The 15,656-nt window shown below is 39.8% G+C and overlaps 1 protein-coding gene across 2 annotated transcripts in view; it reads left to right on the top strand.

The window, feature by feature from the left end:
* The first annotated feature begins 12,171 nt into the window (after positions 1-12,171).
* CRISPLD1 (cysteine rich secretory protein LCCL domain containing 1) overlaps positions 12,172-15,656 on the top strand; it is a 79,602-nt gene continuing 76,117 nt past the window's right edge. The window contains exons 1-2 of one of the 2 annotated variants that reach the window (XM_072151691.1): positions 12,172-12,342; positions 14,224-14,546. In XM_072151691.1, the coding sequence (XP_072007792.1) occupies positions 14,289-14,546 (258 nt within the window). In that variant the 5' untranslated portion in view covers positions 12,172-12,342; positions 14,224-14,288. The remainder of the gene's footprint in view (positions 12,343-14,223; positions 14,547-15,656) is intronic. The other variant, XM_072151692.1, reaches the window with a different exon arrangement.

Raw genomic sequence — 15,656 nt, 5'->3', positions numbered from 1 at the left:
GACCATTTATAGCTTCTTCTTTCACAATGCTCACACCACGACATTATCATACGTTACGATGATCTTCTCCCCCTGGAATGTTTTATTTGCTTTAGGCCAGACATAATAGGACCTGAATTGTCCAAAGAGTTTCACATTTGACTCATCTTTCCATAGAGTTTTATCCAAAGGGCTTTGGAATCATTCAGGTGGTTTATTTTGCACGTTTTCGATGATCATTGATGTTACTCTAGGACAGTCGGGGGGTTTATGCCTTTCTACTTTCCAATGAATTCCAATCTGGTTATTTTGCTGGAATCATAAACAATGACCTTAGCTGAGGCTACATGAGCCCGGTTCCTTGTGGTTCAGTGAAATACTAGAGCTTTAGAGATTACTCAGCCCTTGCCAGTCTGATATATGCCAACTTTTAAAAAAACCTGTTTTGTCTACTTTGCACCTTAATTTGATTACAGAATATGTTTCATTTGTAAAACATATATGAAAGAGCGTATCCTTATACTATAACCCAGGGCCAGTGCCAGCATTGGGCATACCTGGGTGATTGTTTGGGCCCAGAGCTGCTGGGGTACATAAGGCTTTATATAATGAATCCATAGGGATTAAGGGGGGCTGTATATAAAGAACTATCAAGGGTTGTATAAAATAACCATGAGGGGGCTGTTTGGGATGATAAACTGGGGAATATTTTAAGGAACAGGAGACTGTTTTCCAAAGTTTTAGTGCCAGTACGTGAGTTCACTGCAATGGGGCCCACTAAGGCTCTGTCGCCCAGGGGTCTACAGAAACCTGGAGCCGACCCTGCTCTAACTATATACCCCTATGTTACCACTGCAAAGAAGGACTTTAGTTCTGAATCAGTGGAGTTAATGTAAATGTGCTAGTATACTTACACTCCAGTGGCTTAATTCATATTATTTTCAGGTAATCTACTTATATGGGGGGACACAGGACTATATATGTATGTACTAGTTTTCCATCAGGACATGAATTTGCTGTGGGAAATCATAGTAAGAGTTGCATAAACTGTACAGATAGGTTGTGGCCAGAAATGATTGGGTATAAGTGACACTCATCAAAGTGAGTTGCACTCAATCTGCTGCATCTAATTTGAATTGAATTTGATTAATAGATATTGATAATTGAGTAATATATTGTCTAAATTAGCAAAAACTTACATTTTTACAGATAATAAAGCTGTTGGCAAATGTATTGTGTTTTGCCGTGTGACGGTAAATTGAACTTTAAACTACTTGCAGTTTTTTGGTTTTGGAATTTGGATTTTGCCCTGTATCTAAAACATGTGAATCACATGGCCTCAACAAAGTATATCAAACCAAGTCATAATATTCCTAGTTGGGGATGTCAAATACATTGCTATGTGATCATATTGTTTATAGATTGGACCTTCAGTGACAGCCTTTTTAAGATTACAGACCCTGGAGCACCCTAGCAAAAGGCTGGGATTGGTGGGAAGCGGAAGCTGGAAATGGAGTTCTCCAGTAGGTGTATCTCTGGTCTGGCCCTAAAAAGGGAAGTCTGGAGAGATGAGTTACAAATCTCTTACAATGAAATACGGGCAAGGGTCTATCAAACCCCTTTACAGAGAACCGGTCAATGAAATTAACCCACCCAAATCTAAATTAAATATTCTCAATGATTAAAAAGTGCTGCAATCCCCCCTAAATCCAGGGCTGCAATGTTTAAATAATAAGTTTTTATACTTATATCCAGCTGTGATGCATGCATGCTGTGATTTCATATGATCAGATACATAAATGGGGTAGACGTTGCAGATGTAACAGGACCTAAGATGACATTACCTTGGTCATATAACATGAAGTGCTGAATACGCCTCCTATGATGCCAGGGAATATTGTAACAAGCAGCAGGTTGTGAACACACTGGAGGTGCAGGGTTAGTTAATAGCACTCTATGGGAACCTGTCACTAGCTGTATTTGTGAAAATGTGGTGACTGATTTCATTTAAGCTTTCCTACATGTGTACATGTGTTTTTCACGGGCTGCAAACATTGTCCGGTGGTCCACTGTTTGTCTCCCGTGTGTCATCAGTGGTCCGACACTGATGACAATACATAAGAGATGGCCCAAGCTGCAAACTTAGCCAGGAATAAGACCTTCTCAATAATTTGCAACCAAGGAATTTATCTCCTACACAGGACAATAGAGACTACAGCCATGTGCATCTAGCTTAAGGGTGTATAAAGATGGTACCATTAGCACTAAAAACCTGCAATTTCTACACTGGAGACAACATCATCCTCTGTATGATCTTAATGCATCCTCAGTCCTGTAGTTCTACAGGTGAGGCTTTTTCCGCCATGTCCAACAGATGCTGATCTTGAGGACATTTCAGAAATTCTGAGATTCTGTGATCCAGTTCTGTACTAATTGCTGATGCTTAACAATCTTCCTTCTTTCGTTCTGATCATGTGAACAAAATGACTGTTATGTTGCCTTTCAATGATTTGTAACCAATGAGATATTATTCACACATGATTCACTTAGCTTATTCTTGGTTTTTATCTGCTTTTGTTTTTTTTTGCATTTTGAAATGGATTACAAATGTTTTGGAAAAAAATTTTCATACTTTTTCTCATGTGTTTTCTCAAATGTATCACGTAACACAAAAACACACAGAACAATTTTTTTTAGGTAACATATGTAGGGCTATACCTCTTGCTAATGGAGGTCTGGAGGTCTGGAGCGTCTCGCTTCAATATTGTGTGTATATCAAGCATCACAGAACAGATGGTCAGTGGTCAGTGTAGGCTTATACCCAAGGCTGCTAGAAGATCTGCTCAGTGTCTTTGAAATACTTGGATCTGGTCCTGACATTCTGCTCAATATCTCAAAAAATGAGCACAGCTGTAGGAACTGTGTTAACTACAAATGTTCAGTGCAATAATTTTTTTGGGGGCTGGGAATTTGGAACTCTTAGTTCCCTTATCTAGACAATAAAATTGTAAGTAGCTGTCTCTTTTCACAGCGAAACCCCTCTAGTGGACCACATCTCTTAGAAGATCTTCGATAAAAGGACAGATTTTACTTTTAGCTATTTGCAATTGAAGTCTATTGTTGACCACCTTAAATCAGTTGTGTGTGTGTGTAAGTGTGGGAGGCAGGATGTTGGATAATTTACCAATATACATCTATTAAAAGTTCTGCAACGATTTCTCCATATGTAAAGTGAAACCCCCTGTCAGACATTCCTGGGCATAAAATGGCTGCAGATGGAGGGTCAGCTGATCTTATCTGTCCATTAACAATCACCCTGCCAGGACCTTAATCTCATATTCATGAAAACTATCTTAAGGTCCTGGCAGGGTGATTGCTCATGGACAGTTCACAAACACACACACACACACATATATGCCACAAAATATAGTATAAATTCATCTTTATGAGACACAGGCTGTAAAATCCCATAGTAGAAAAATTGAGTTGACAACTAAAAAAACAAACAAGAGTTAACCTGTGGTAAAGAGGCATATAATAGTATATAAATAGCATGCCGAAAAGTATCCTGGTATTTTATATCTTAAATAGCCACAAAGTGATGTTCAAAGGAACTAGAAGCCTGTACAGGTTACTACACCAACAATCACAATGGTGGTGCTGGGCAAATTAATAATATTCCCTATTATTAAAGTCTTTATGTTTGCTGAGTAGTTTTTAGGACATTAATATATATTACCATATATGCGAGTCTAAATTTTATACAATATTTATGCTGAAAAAGGCCAGAGTACAAAAAATTTTTCTGTATTCACCTCCGGCACTCCCTGCAGCTCCTCTTCTCCTCGTGCACCGGCTTCTACTTCTCTTTTCAGCTCTTCCGGCTTCCCAGCAATGCCGGCAGAGTTACTCCTCTGGAGTAAAGGGGTAATAGTGGGGCTCTGGGCAATTTAAATCCTAGATGGTGGGGGAGAGTGTTAATTCTCAAATTGCACTGGCTGGTATTTCTCTCCAATACCTCATAATCCCTTGTTTCCTGTTCACTTCTTCTTTGGATCCTTCACCACGCCAAGCTGTCCACATCCTCCCTCCTTATTGTGTATGTTTTCGGATGATGTTTTACAGCTCTTGGCGTTTGGTTTAAAAAACGGAGGTTATTATATGTCTTACGTTTTTCATTGGGGGATTTAACAAGCAACAACTGTTATGGAGAAAAAGAGATAAACTGTGACCTTTTATACCCAACAAGAAGCCCCAGTGGTTATTTATGTTATTTAAAGGTGAAATTATATTTCCTAGTTTTACACATAGGTAAAGTGCCCAAGGTAGTTAATGATGATTGGGCAGCCTATGCCCCTCTGCCTATGCACACACTGTGGTGCAGTGGTGTCACAAGTTGGAGGAGCACAAGGTCTCTAACTTTCTCCAGCTCTGTGATGTCGTTATAGAGGAATGGAAGAGGATTCCCCTGGCTATAATCTGTGAAGCTCTAGTGAACTCCATGTCCAAGCGAGTTCAGGCAGTGACGGAAAATAATGGTGGCCACGCAAAATATTCACACTTAGCGCACAATTTCACCAATTTTCACTGTACTTACTTTTGTTGGAGGCAGTTTAGATATTTATGACTGTGCGTTGAGTTATTTTTTGTGCACACCAAATTTACACTGACTTTTTTACATTGTAAGTGTTGTGAGATGCTGCATTGACACCACAAATGCGTCACTGATTATTGATGTGTGTCTAAGGAAAGAAAGGTTGAAGCTATGCCCTCTTTAGTGGATATTGAAAGTTGAGGCTCTCTGAGATATATACATAACTAATTTCATGAAAATTAGGAGGATCATTGGTGGACTTTACATAAAAGTATATAACTAAACCCCTCATTTTATTTTTTTTAAATGTAATACATCATCACTTTGACCATAATAAACTACAGACAGGTATAGGCCCTGGAGAGCTGTATAACCATACCTTTGTGTGTGTAGTAAGCAGCAGCAGGTCTGGGAAAAGTCAACTTTAAATCCAGGTTTTTCAGCTGCTGCCAGTTCTCTGGTGAGATGTTTCAACCTGAAGAGCTTTCTGCTCTTTGCATTGAACTGTTCCACAGCCCCTCCATCTGCCAAATTATCTGAGCAAACAAATCCTGATACAGCTCCTACTCTTTAGCAGAGGGGAGTGCCTCTGGATCAGAACACTGTAGAGAGCTGAAAGCTCTTCAGGCTGAAAGACCCACCCAGAGCCCTTGCAAGAGCTGCAGAGCTGTATTATAATGTCACAATCCTTTTACTACTAACAACATAATGTTATGTTACACAGATCTCCTGGGCTATTACCCAGCACTGTCTGCAGTTTTGTATAGTCAAAACTGCATACATATTCCCTTTAAAGGGAACCTACCACCACAAATCTACCTATAAAGGTAGATCGGGTGGTAGGTGGATCAATGGGACGTGCGCCTGCTCAGTCACTGCTCCGAAGCCGGGGCTGCACAGGCGCGGGCCTGCTGTTCTGCGCAGACAGCAGGATCGTCGGACGAGGGTGAAGATGGTGAGTAGGAGGGGTAAAGTGGCTACCGAGGCGTGGAGTAGCCGACCCCTTGTAATATCAGATGCGCCTACTCCACGCCCCAGTAGCCGCATAATAAAATTACTATAAAAGTTAAATAAAAGTTACTAAAGAAGTGCGGGGACGTGAGGATTAGCCCTTAAAAGGGCTATCCTCACGTCCCATTGATCCACCTACCAGCCGATCTACCTTTATAGGTAGATTTGTGGTGGTAGGTGCCCTTTAAATAATCTTAGCCTGCAGTTAGTTTTGTCCTTCCCCCCCCCCCCTCCCCCCTATTTCTAGGTGTTTTATGGCTTCTGGGCAGTTGTGTTACTATTGGAGTCTGAACACTGAGAGCATTGGTGCTCAGAGGCTTTGAGGAATGTGCTGGGTAGTTTTACTATAGGAATTAGTGGGCCGTGTCTGTGGAGGATCTTATACTGGAGGAGGAGAGGTGTGGACATATGGTGATGACCTAGGGAGTTATTCTTCAATATAAATAAGATAGAAACTCCTTTAAGCCTTACTAGTTGTGCTCAGCTCTGCAGTATTAGAGCACTTTTCAGTTTTGGTTTATTCTGATGATTATTTCCTCTAGGAGACCACTTATATTTTTTGATTGTAGGAAATGGTCTAATAGCGGGCAGATTCCCGTAATAACCTTATTATCCTTTTCCTGTTCAGTGTAGAGGCTAAAAGAAAACCTGTTCTGCAGTCACAAGTCATCCATTATAAATGAGTACTAACCTTAGGAAACATAAGGTGATCAATATCAGATTGGTGAGGGATCCAACACTTGGCCACCCCCATATTATCGTTTGAAGCTGTTGCAACGTCCAATCAAATGATCTCTCTAATGGTCTTTTACTGAAGTGAATGAAGCTAAACTGCAATACCAGTGACACTATTCTATGTTTGAAATTGTAGCTAGTAGATTGCAAAGAGGTTAATATACTTGTCTGCTTACTACACACCAATTGGCGAGAATGCACAACAATCTCATATTGATCACTTTCCTAGGTTAATGGTAAAACACCTAGATCAGGGGCGTAACTAGGAAAAGCTGGACCCCATAGCATAGACTTGTGCATGTGTCCCACCTTCCCCTTAAAAAATGTACAAATTTATGAACTCACACATTTTTACATTCTTAAACATTTCTATACTCTCATGCACACATTTGTATATACTCTTACACACATAACCACATTTATACACCCATTCCCACACATTTATGCACTTATATATATACATTTATACATACATTATGCATATACACACATTTATACACCCATTCCCACACATTATGCACTCATATATACATATATACATACACTATGCACATCTTTTATGCACCTAATTGGTAACATAAAAAACAGAATTGTAGATATTTTTGATAATTTTTTGATAAAAACTGAAATATCACATGGTCATAAGTATTCAGACCCTTTGCTGTGACATTCATATTTAACTCTTTGATTTGATTCTGATTCTCCTTTAAATGCCCCTACTCCTTAATTTGAGTCCATCTGTGTTTAATTAAACCGATTGGCCTTGATTAGGAAAGGCACACACCTGTCTATAAGACCTCACAGTGCATGTCAGAGCACACATGAATCATGAGGTCTAAGGAACTGCCCAAGGAGCTCCAAGACAGAATTGTAGCAAGGAACAGATCTGGACAAGGTTGCAAAATAATTTCTGCAGCACTAAGGATGCCTAAGAGCACTGTAGCCTTCACAATTCTTAAATAGAAGAGGTTTGAGACGACCACAACTCTTCCTCGACTTGGCCATCCAGCCAAACTAAGCAATCATGGGAAAAGTGCCACGGTGAGAGAGAAGAAAAACCCCATGACCACTGTGGCTGAGTTTCAGAGATGCAGTAGGGAAATGGGAAAGATGAATGTCGCCAGTACATAGATATCCTGGATGAAAACCTCCCCTAGAGTGCTCTGGACCTCAGACTGGGCTGAAGGTTCACCTTCCAACAAGACAAGGACCAGCTAAAAAGCACCCAGCTAAAAAAACAGAGTAGTGACAGAGGATCCCCAGATCCAGGTGTAAAAAACTTGTTGCATTATTCCCAAGAAGACTCCTGTCTGTATTAGCTCAGTAGGTGCTTCTACTCAATATGGAGCAAACGGTCTGAATACTTATAACCATGTGATACAATTTTTCGTGTTTAATAAATTAGCAAAATCTACATTTCTGTTTTTCTTCTGTCGAGATGGGGGCAGAGTGTACATTAATGCACAAAAAAAGAGCTTTTTTGATCTTTCCAATTGGCTGCAATGAAACAAAGAGAAAAATTTAAAGGGTTCTGAATGCTTTCCGTATCTACTGTACACATGTATATACTAATATAGATATTATATATATATATATATATATATATATATATATATTATATGTTATATATTAACACACCATATACACACATATAGCATAAACACACATTGATATGCACCATATATACATACAGTACCATATAAGGACAAATAGCATATACACACATGCAGTATATACAGCATACACCACATACACAGGTCAAGTATATACTTCATACACCATATACACACACATACAGCTTATTCACACTATACATCGTATACACGCATACATAATCTATACACAAACATACAGTATAAACACACACCATGCACCACACATACAGAATTTTCATACCATACATCATATACACAAACATACAGCATATACAAACAAACATACATTATATACACACCTACAGCATGTTCACAACATATATTATATACACAAACATACAGTATATACACACCATGCAGCATATTCACACATACAGCATTTACACACATATAGAGCATACACATGTCCAGGGGCGGACTGGCCGCATGACCTACCGGGTAAAATCCCGGTCCGGGGCTGGTGGGCCGGTTAGAAAAAAAAACATCTACTTACCTTTCCGGCGTTCCCCCAAAGCACCACTGCTATAGTCCGGCCGATGGTGAAAGCTCCGTGTGTGCCGTCGTCGCAGAGAATATGACGTCGGCAAGGTCCTGACATCATATTCTGTGAGCCGCAAGCGCTCATTGAGCTATCACCGCTGGCCGGACTGTAGCAACGGAGCTTCAGTGGAATGCTGGGAAGGTGAGTAGATGTTTTTGAGATGTTTTATTAATTTAATGTGCTGGGCAGGGAGGGGGAGGGAGGGGTATAGAGGGGGAGGCGGCTGGATGTACACAGGGAGGGTGGGGGGCCACCAGGCTGTATAATGGGGGGACCGCCAGGCTGTATACTGGAGCGGGGGGATTTCTGACTATATACTAGGGAGGGGGGGCTTTCTGACTAAATACTGGGGGGTCTGGCTATGTACATGGTGGCTGGCTGTATACTGGGGGGCTGTTTGGCTATATACAGGGGGTTGGCTGTATACTGGGGGTAGTGGCAGGCAATATACAGGGGGCTGGCTGTATGGTGGGGGGGGGCTGTTTGGCTATATACAGGGGGGCTGGCTGTATACTGGGGGTACTTGTTGGCAATATTCAGGGGGGCTGGATGTATACTAGAGGGGGCTGTTTGGTTATATACAGGGGGGTAGGCTGTTTACTGGGGTGACTGGCTGGCAATATACAGGGCGAGCCGGCTGTATACTGGGGGGACTGGCTGGCTATATACAGGGGGGCTGGCTGTATACTGGGGGGACTGGCAATATAAATGGGGCAGTATTATAGTAACTATTCCCATACCTAGGGAACAGTATTGTAGTAGTTATATTCTGGTACATAGGGGACAGTATTTTAGCAGTTATATTTTTGTCAAGGGAGCAGTATTATAGTAGTTATATTCTTGTACATAGGGGCAGTATTATAGTAGTTATATTCTTGTACATAGGGGGCAGTATTATAGTAGTTATATACTTGTACATAGGGGGCAGTATTATAGTAGTTATATTCCTGTACGTAGGGGACAGTATTATAGTAGTTATATTCTTGTACATAGGGGGCAGTATTATAGTAGTTATATTCTTGTACATAGGGGGCAGTATTATAGTAGTTATATTCCTGTACATGGGGGGCAGTATTATAGTAGTTATATTCTTGTACATAGGGGGCAGTATTATAGTAGTTATATTCTTGTACATAGGGGGCAGTATTATAGTAGTTATATTCCTGTACATGGGGGGCAGTATTATAGTAGTTATATTCTTGTACATAGGGGGCAGTATTATAGTAGTTATATTCCTGTACATAGGGGACAGTATTATTGTAGTTATATTCTTGTACATATGGGGCAGTATTATAGTAGTTATATTCCTGTACATGGGGGGCAGTATTATAGTAGTTATATTCCTGTACATAGGGGGCAGTATTATAGTAGTTATATTCTTGTACATACGTGGCAGTATTATAGTGGTTATATTCCTGTACATGGGGGGCAGTATTATAGTAGTTATATTCTTGTACATAGGGGGCAGTATTATAGTAGTTATATTCCTGTACATAGGGGACAGTATTATAGTAGTTATATTCTTGTACATATTGGGCAGTATTATAGTAGTTATATTCCTGTACATGGGGGGCAGTATTATAGTAGTTATATTATTGTACATAGGGGACAGTATTATAGTAGTTATATTCCTGTACATAGGGGGCAGTATTATAGTAGTTATATTATTGTACATAAAATGCATTATTATAATATATTTTACTTAGGGAGTCAGTATTAAGTTGAGCTCTTATAAAAAGAAGCTTTATTCCTGTATAAGGGAGGCAGTATGAGTCTCTTTCGCTGGGCTGTACATGTTGATTTAGACCATCTATACACAGTTTGTGTGGAGTTTAGTAACTCCACCCACATCACATGGCCACGTCTACTTGTTTTGACACCACCCACAGAATGGGGCCACTTTTACATTTTTTTCCAGGGCCACTTTAAATTCCTAGTCCGCCCCTGCACAAATCACATATACAAACACATACACATATACTATACACATATACACACAGCCTATACACATACAATATATACACACATACAGCATCTACACATCACATATAGAACATAAATGCCTCACATTTACAAATGCATACATTATATACACATCACATATACACATACATACAGAGAATATACACATTACATATACAGAAACATAGAGTATATACAAACCATACACCATATACACACATTAAACATATAAACAACATACGCCCACATTTAAAGCCTATGCACATCACATATAAACATATATAAAGCATATACACATCACATACACACAGCCATAAATGTATATACACACATATGTATACAGTCAGCAAGTCTTCTTATCCTGCGGCCCAGTAGCTGAAGACCACATGGATTCTGACTTGCCTGAGTGCCCCTCTCTGATAGGAGGTAGTGTTCTACTTTATACAGTGACCACTGTGCTTAGTAACCAGTATCTTGCTAATTCTTTAAACCTCAGTTCACATTTCCAACAAGCTCCAAGTTTTGACTGATCCGTTTTTAGCAGGGCAAAGCTCAGGGAATTTGGAATTCCCCACAATCCTGCTGGTTATTTTTAGACCATACAAGTGATTTGAGGCATTAAGGAGTTAAGCCATATTTGAATGAAAAGTTCTACAAACTTCTTATGTGATTTCCTTTACAATAGGACTGTTAGCTGTCAGGGAATGAGAACACTCTACTGTATATACAGAAGACGAAGCCGGATATTCCAAAAGTGAAATTCCCAGTCTGGGCAATGCAAAGCTGCAAAAACATTTTTGGTAGTTTGCTACAATGTATCAGCGCAGAGTCACAGATCGTTTCCTAAACTAGTACCATCTGTATAAATAATATATCTTTATATAGCACCAACATATTCTGCAGTGCTTTACAATCACGAGGTACATATACAGACAGTCCCCTACTTAAGAACACCCGACTTACAGACAACCCCTTGTTACAAACGGACCTCTAGTAGTTGGTAATTTACTGTACTTTAGTCCTAGGCTACAATAAACAGCTATAACAGCTATCAAAGGTGCCTGCAATTAAGTTTTAGTGTTAATCCTGGTTCTGATGACAATCCAACATTTTTTTAAATCCAATTGTCACAGAGACCAAAAAAAAATTGGCTGGGGTTATAATTATAATATATACAGTTCCGACTTACATACAAATTCAACTTAAGAACAAACCTACAGACCCTATCTTGTAAGTAACCCGGGGACTACTTGTACAACCAAAATAAGACATGGTCAGAATATTTTGCTCCCAAGAGCTTACAATCTATGCGGAATCAACTAAGAGCCCGATGACTTTGTACAGGTTGTTAATGTCATTATGTAATCCAGTGCATTCTCATTCACTGACAGCAAACAGAGATCTTGAAAAGGGTGTAGAATCAATACACAAAGCATAGTTGAAAAGTAAAAAAATTTGTTTTTACGGAGCGGAATATGTACGTATTATTTCAATTTAATTTTTTATTAATGTTTAAAAAAAGGAAAATTCGTGCCTCCACTCTCACCACTACAATCCTGCATACCAAAGCTCAGGGAGACTGAGAAGTAACTCCAAGTTTTAATCCAGTGCTTAGAGCATATTCGACCACCCACCTGAACACTTGCACATAAAGCACATGACAATCAGGACAGGAGAGAGAGAGGGGGTAGAGCTCAATGCACTTTCCCCAAACTCCTCCTCCATAGCTGGGATCTGCTTTGAAAGCCCCGCTCTCTGATCCGGCGATTACTGAGTGACAGGCTCTGCTGCTAGTCCCAGAACCCGGCAGAGAGCCCCCTACTACCAAGCCGCTGCACAGCCCTGCACTTGCTCCCTCCACAGTAGTAAGTATCCACTAACACATAGATATTCTCCTAGATTCTCCTATTCTCTATCCACGTCTAGGGGATTGTTCTGTACTGAGGAATATATGGTGCTTGTCTGTTCCTGTGGATTTCCACTTCTATATTATTCTGTATTATTTCTGAATTGCATGTGTGAACCGTGCCATAGTCATAGGCGATTTTCTCCGAAAGGCGCACGGAAATATGCAGACGGAATTCATTGAATTCTTGAAAGTTGTATATAAACATTTCTGCTCTCATCTGTTCTCCTCCGAGCAGCTGAATCCATGCAGTCAGCACTTTGTGGTCGGGTTGTTCAGTGCAGCATTTGGCACCGTAGTCCTAAGACTTCCAACTACAGAAAGTTATGTCCACCTAAAGCTGACAATCAAGATTTGCCACAAAGCAATGTCTATACAATATGTGATATAGTACAGCGCGTTATATGTTATTATAGTATTATTCTATACAGCACAAGTTATGAATACGGGACAAAACACCCGGTTTAGACAAATGGAATTGAATTTTCAGTCATTCAGAAATTTCGGCAGCAAATCTGGATGTTAAGAATATAATAATAACTCCTTTGTTTATATAGCGCACACATATAATGCAGCGCTGCACAGAGATTGTCAGATCAGTCCCTGTCCCCATGGGGCTCCCAATCTAATCAACCTATCAGTATGTTTTAAAGTGTGAATATCCCAGAAAGCTGAACCAGCAATGTATCTGATACAAAGAATGTAAAATGTATCCAATCCATGAATGATGAATTGTTCTGTAAGTGAAGAATTGTGTAAGAATCAATCATGTGTTTATCAGATGTGTGATAGTTGATACAACATATTCAATAGTTGGAAGTGTTTGTCTTATTGTTATCTATATTGTAGATAATACGTCCTTGATGCGGAGTTACTACTTACTAAAGAATGGGATGTAGAGTCTTCTTCTAGGGTATATAGGTAGTTGGGATTCAAAGTGTGAAATGGTCTATCATCTATCATGTATCTTATCTATATATCAATTACCTATCTATCTAAAAAATAATTGGGCAACAGCAGCATAGTAAATTGAAAAATCAGGGAGATAGGGTGCTATCTTTAAGCCTTACCCAAAAAAATAAGTACTGAATTCAAGAAATCCAAAAATAAGAAGGGAGCACTCCCAATAAATGTAATAAACTTCTCACTTTTTTCCCTTTCATTGGGAGTGCTGCCTTCTTTTTTGGATATCTATCTATCTATCTATCTATCTTATGTTTTCTGCATCCAGCCAGATATGCAATAGTCATACATGGACAGATTCAAATTTCTTATTTTAATTGTATCCTGTAAAGTATTTCATTGAGTTAATAAATCTGGACCTTGAAGATTGCTCCTTGTTTGCATTTCCTGCAGTGCAGAGTATTTAATGAGCTGCTGTGAGATCCTGTGGAGCGCCGGAGTAATAACTAGGAATATCTGATTGACATCCTAACCACGTGGCTATGGGGGAGTGCCCAGGGTCTTGACAGTGTAGAGGTGTGTCTGGACTTTCACCACTAATAGAAGCAGTGTGACACTAGGGGAATAAGATTCAAATCTCATCTGGTGCTATTATTTTACATTTAGGTGAGCAGCAAAGACGAGCAAAGCTGTCCTGGTCACGTCTTAAGAGCTGAGCTCATATACAATATTGTATTTCATATTTAGGTTTGCGCACTATTATGCTTTTTTATTATTCTTTGCTTGTTTAGTTGCTTGTTTTTGTAGCTTTAGTTGTTCCTGTGTTATTTTCTCTGTTTGTAATGAGTTGTTTCCTGGAAAGCATCAAAATTCTATAATTTCTGTATTGTAATGGAGTTTATTTAGTAATATTTTTTTTTTTACATTTTTTATCCAGGTAACATTTTAGGGGCAAATACATACAACTTTAGATTAAAGTCCAAAGTTTGCAAGTCCCTCATCATGAATTGTGCAGCACAAGAAGGTCTCCGGCTGACCGTCCTGCTATTCATAGTCCAAACAGTTGCTACAATGCTCATTCCTAATGCCACCCAATTAGAGGGCCTCTTGGAAAAATACATGGACGAGGATGGAGAGTGGTGGGTCGCCAAGCAGAGAGGTAAAAGAGCAATCACTGACAGTGACATGAAGCTCATCCTGGATTTACACAATAAATTAAGAGGTGAAGTCTATCCTCCTGCCTCCAATATGGAGTATATGGTAAGACATGTTTCTCCTTTTAAAGGGAATATTTCATGGTATTTAAGCCCCAAAATGAAGACTATAGTCCAATAGCTCGTGATTGCCTCATGTTTTTTTAAATCTCTCAGTTCTGTAAGTAGTCGAGAAAAAAAAAAAGCTAAATAGACTCAAGTGCTGCATGGGTGTTACTGGAGCCCCTCTGGGTACTGCCTCCAGCGCAAAATCTGAGCCCACTGCCGCACTTCAGAAATACCCACCGCCAGTTCTGGTCTGCCTTTGCTCGCTGATGTCACCTCGCTATCGCCAGATTCCAGGCCTACACAGATTTACGACTGTGATGGCGTCTGGTGTCTATTGCACATGTGCAACATGAACCTATCCCTAAAAAGCCATGGAAAGCAAAAGCCATCAGGGTGTTAGATCTGATCTGTAGGTGAGAGGATATAGCAAGAAGAGTGATGCCATCGAGGCAAGGCTGGTCAGAATTGACCTTGGGTGTTGCAGAAGGGTGCAGAGGTAGGGGACATAGATCTGGAGTCGGACCCTGGAGGGATTTTATCTTGAGTCTGAATGGCAGTGCCTAGACGTTTTAGAGTATTGTCCTCTCGTAAACAATTGTTTTTCACCTGTTGAGTTAAATGGAGCATGGCTCTGTCTTATATATGTTAAATTATAAAATTGTATACGGTAGATAAAAACTAGCTACACATACGGTTTTTACATTGTTGGCCCTCTAGTATGTAACTGTCTGTCCCATTACATCTGAAGTTGGGTGTAAGTTGTTCCTGTAAGAAATATCATGAGGGTTTCACACAGCATACCCTACAGCGTACCCTACAGTGGAAAAATCTTTCTAAGATTCTTGTGTAAAAAACTTTTTGTTCAGTTTATAATTTAGATTACCTTTATTGATGCCATGCTCCTAAAGTCCAGTGGTTGTGATAGAGAGAGGAGAAGATAGACTGTGACATCATCTATTGTCAGTAGTGATGTAATGATGGGTCAGTGTTACCTATATAGAGGTCATTGTACAGGGAGGAGGAGGAGATAAGCTGTGACATCATCTATTGTCAGTAGTGATGTAATGATGGGTCAGTGTTATCTATATAGAGGTCATTGTACAGGGAG

The sequence above is a fragment of the Engystomops pustulosus genome, chromosome 5, assembly GCF_040894005.1.
Source record: "Engystomops pustulosus chromosome 5, aEngPut4.maternal, whole genome shotgun sequence".
Lineage (NCBI taxonomy): Eukaryota > Metazoa > Chordata > Amphibia > Anura > Leptodactylidae > Engystomops > Engystomops pustulosus.
Note: the sequence above shows the minus strand (reverse complement) of the source record. Positions and strands in the feature narration are given on the sequence as shown.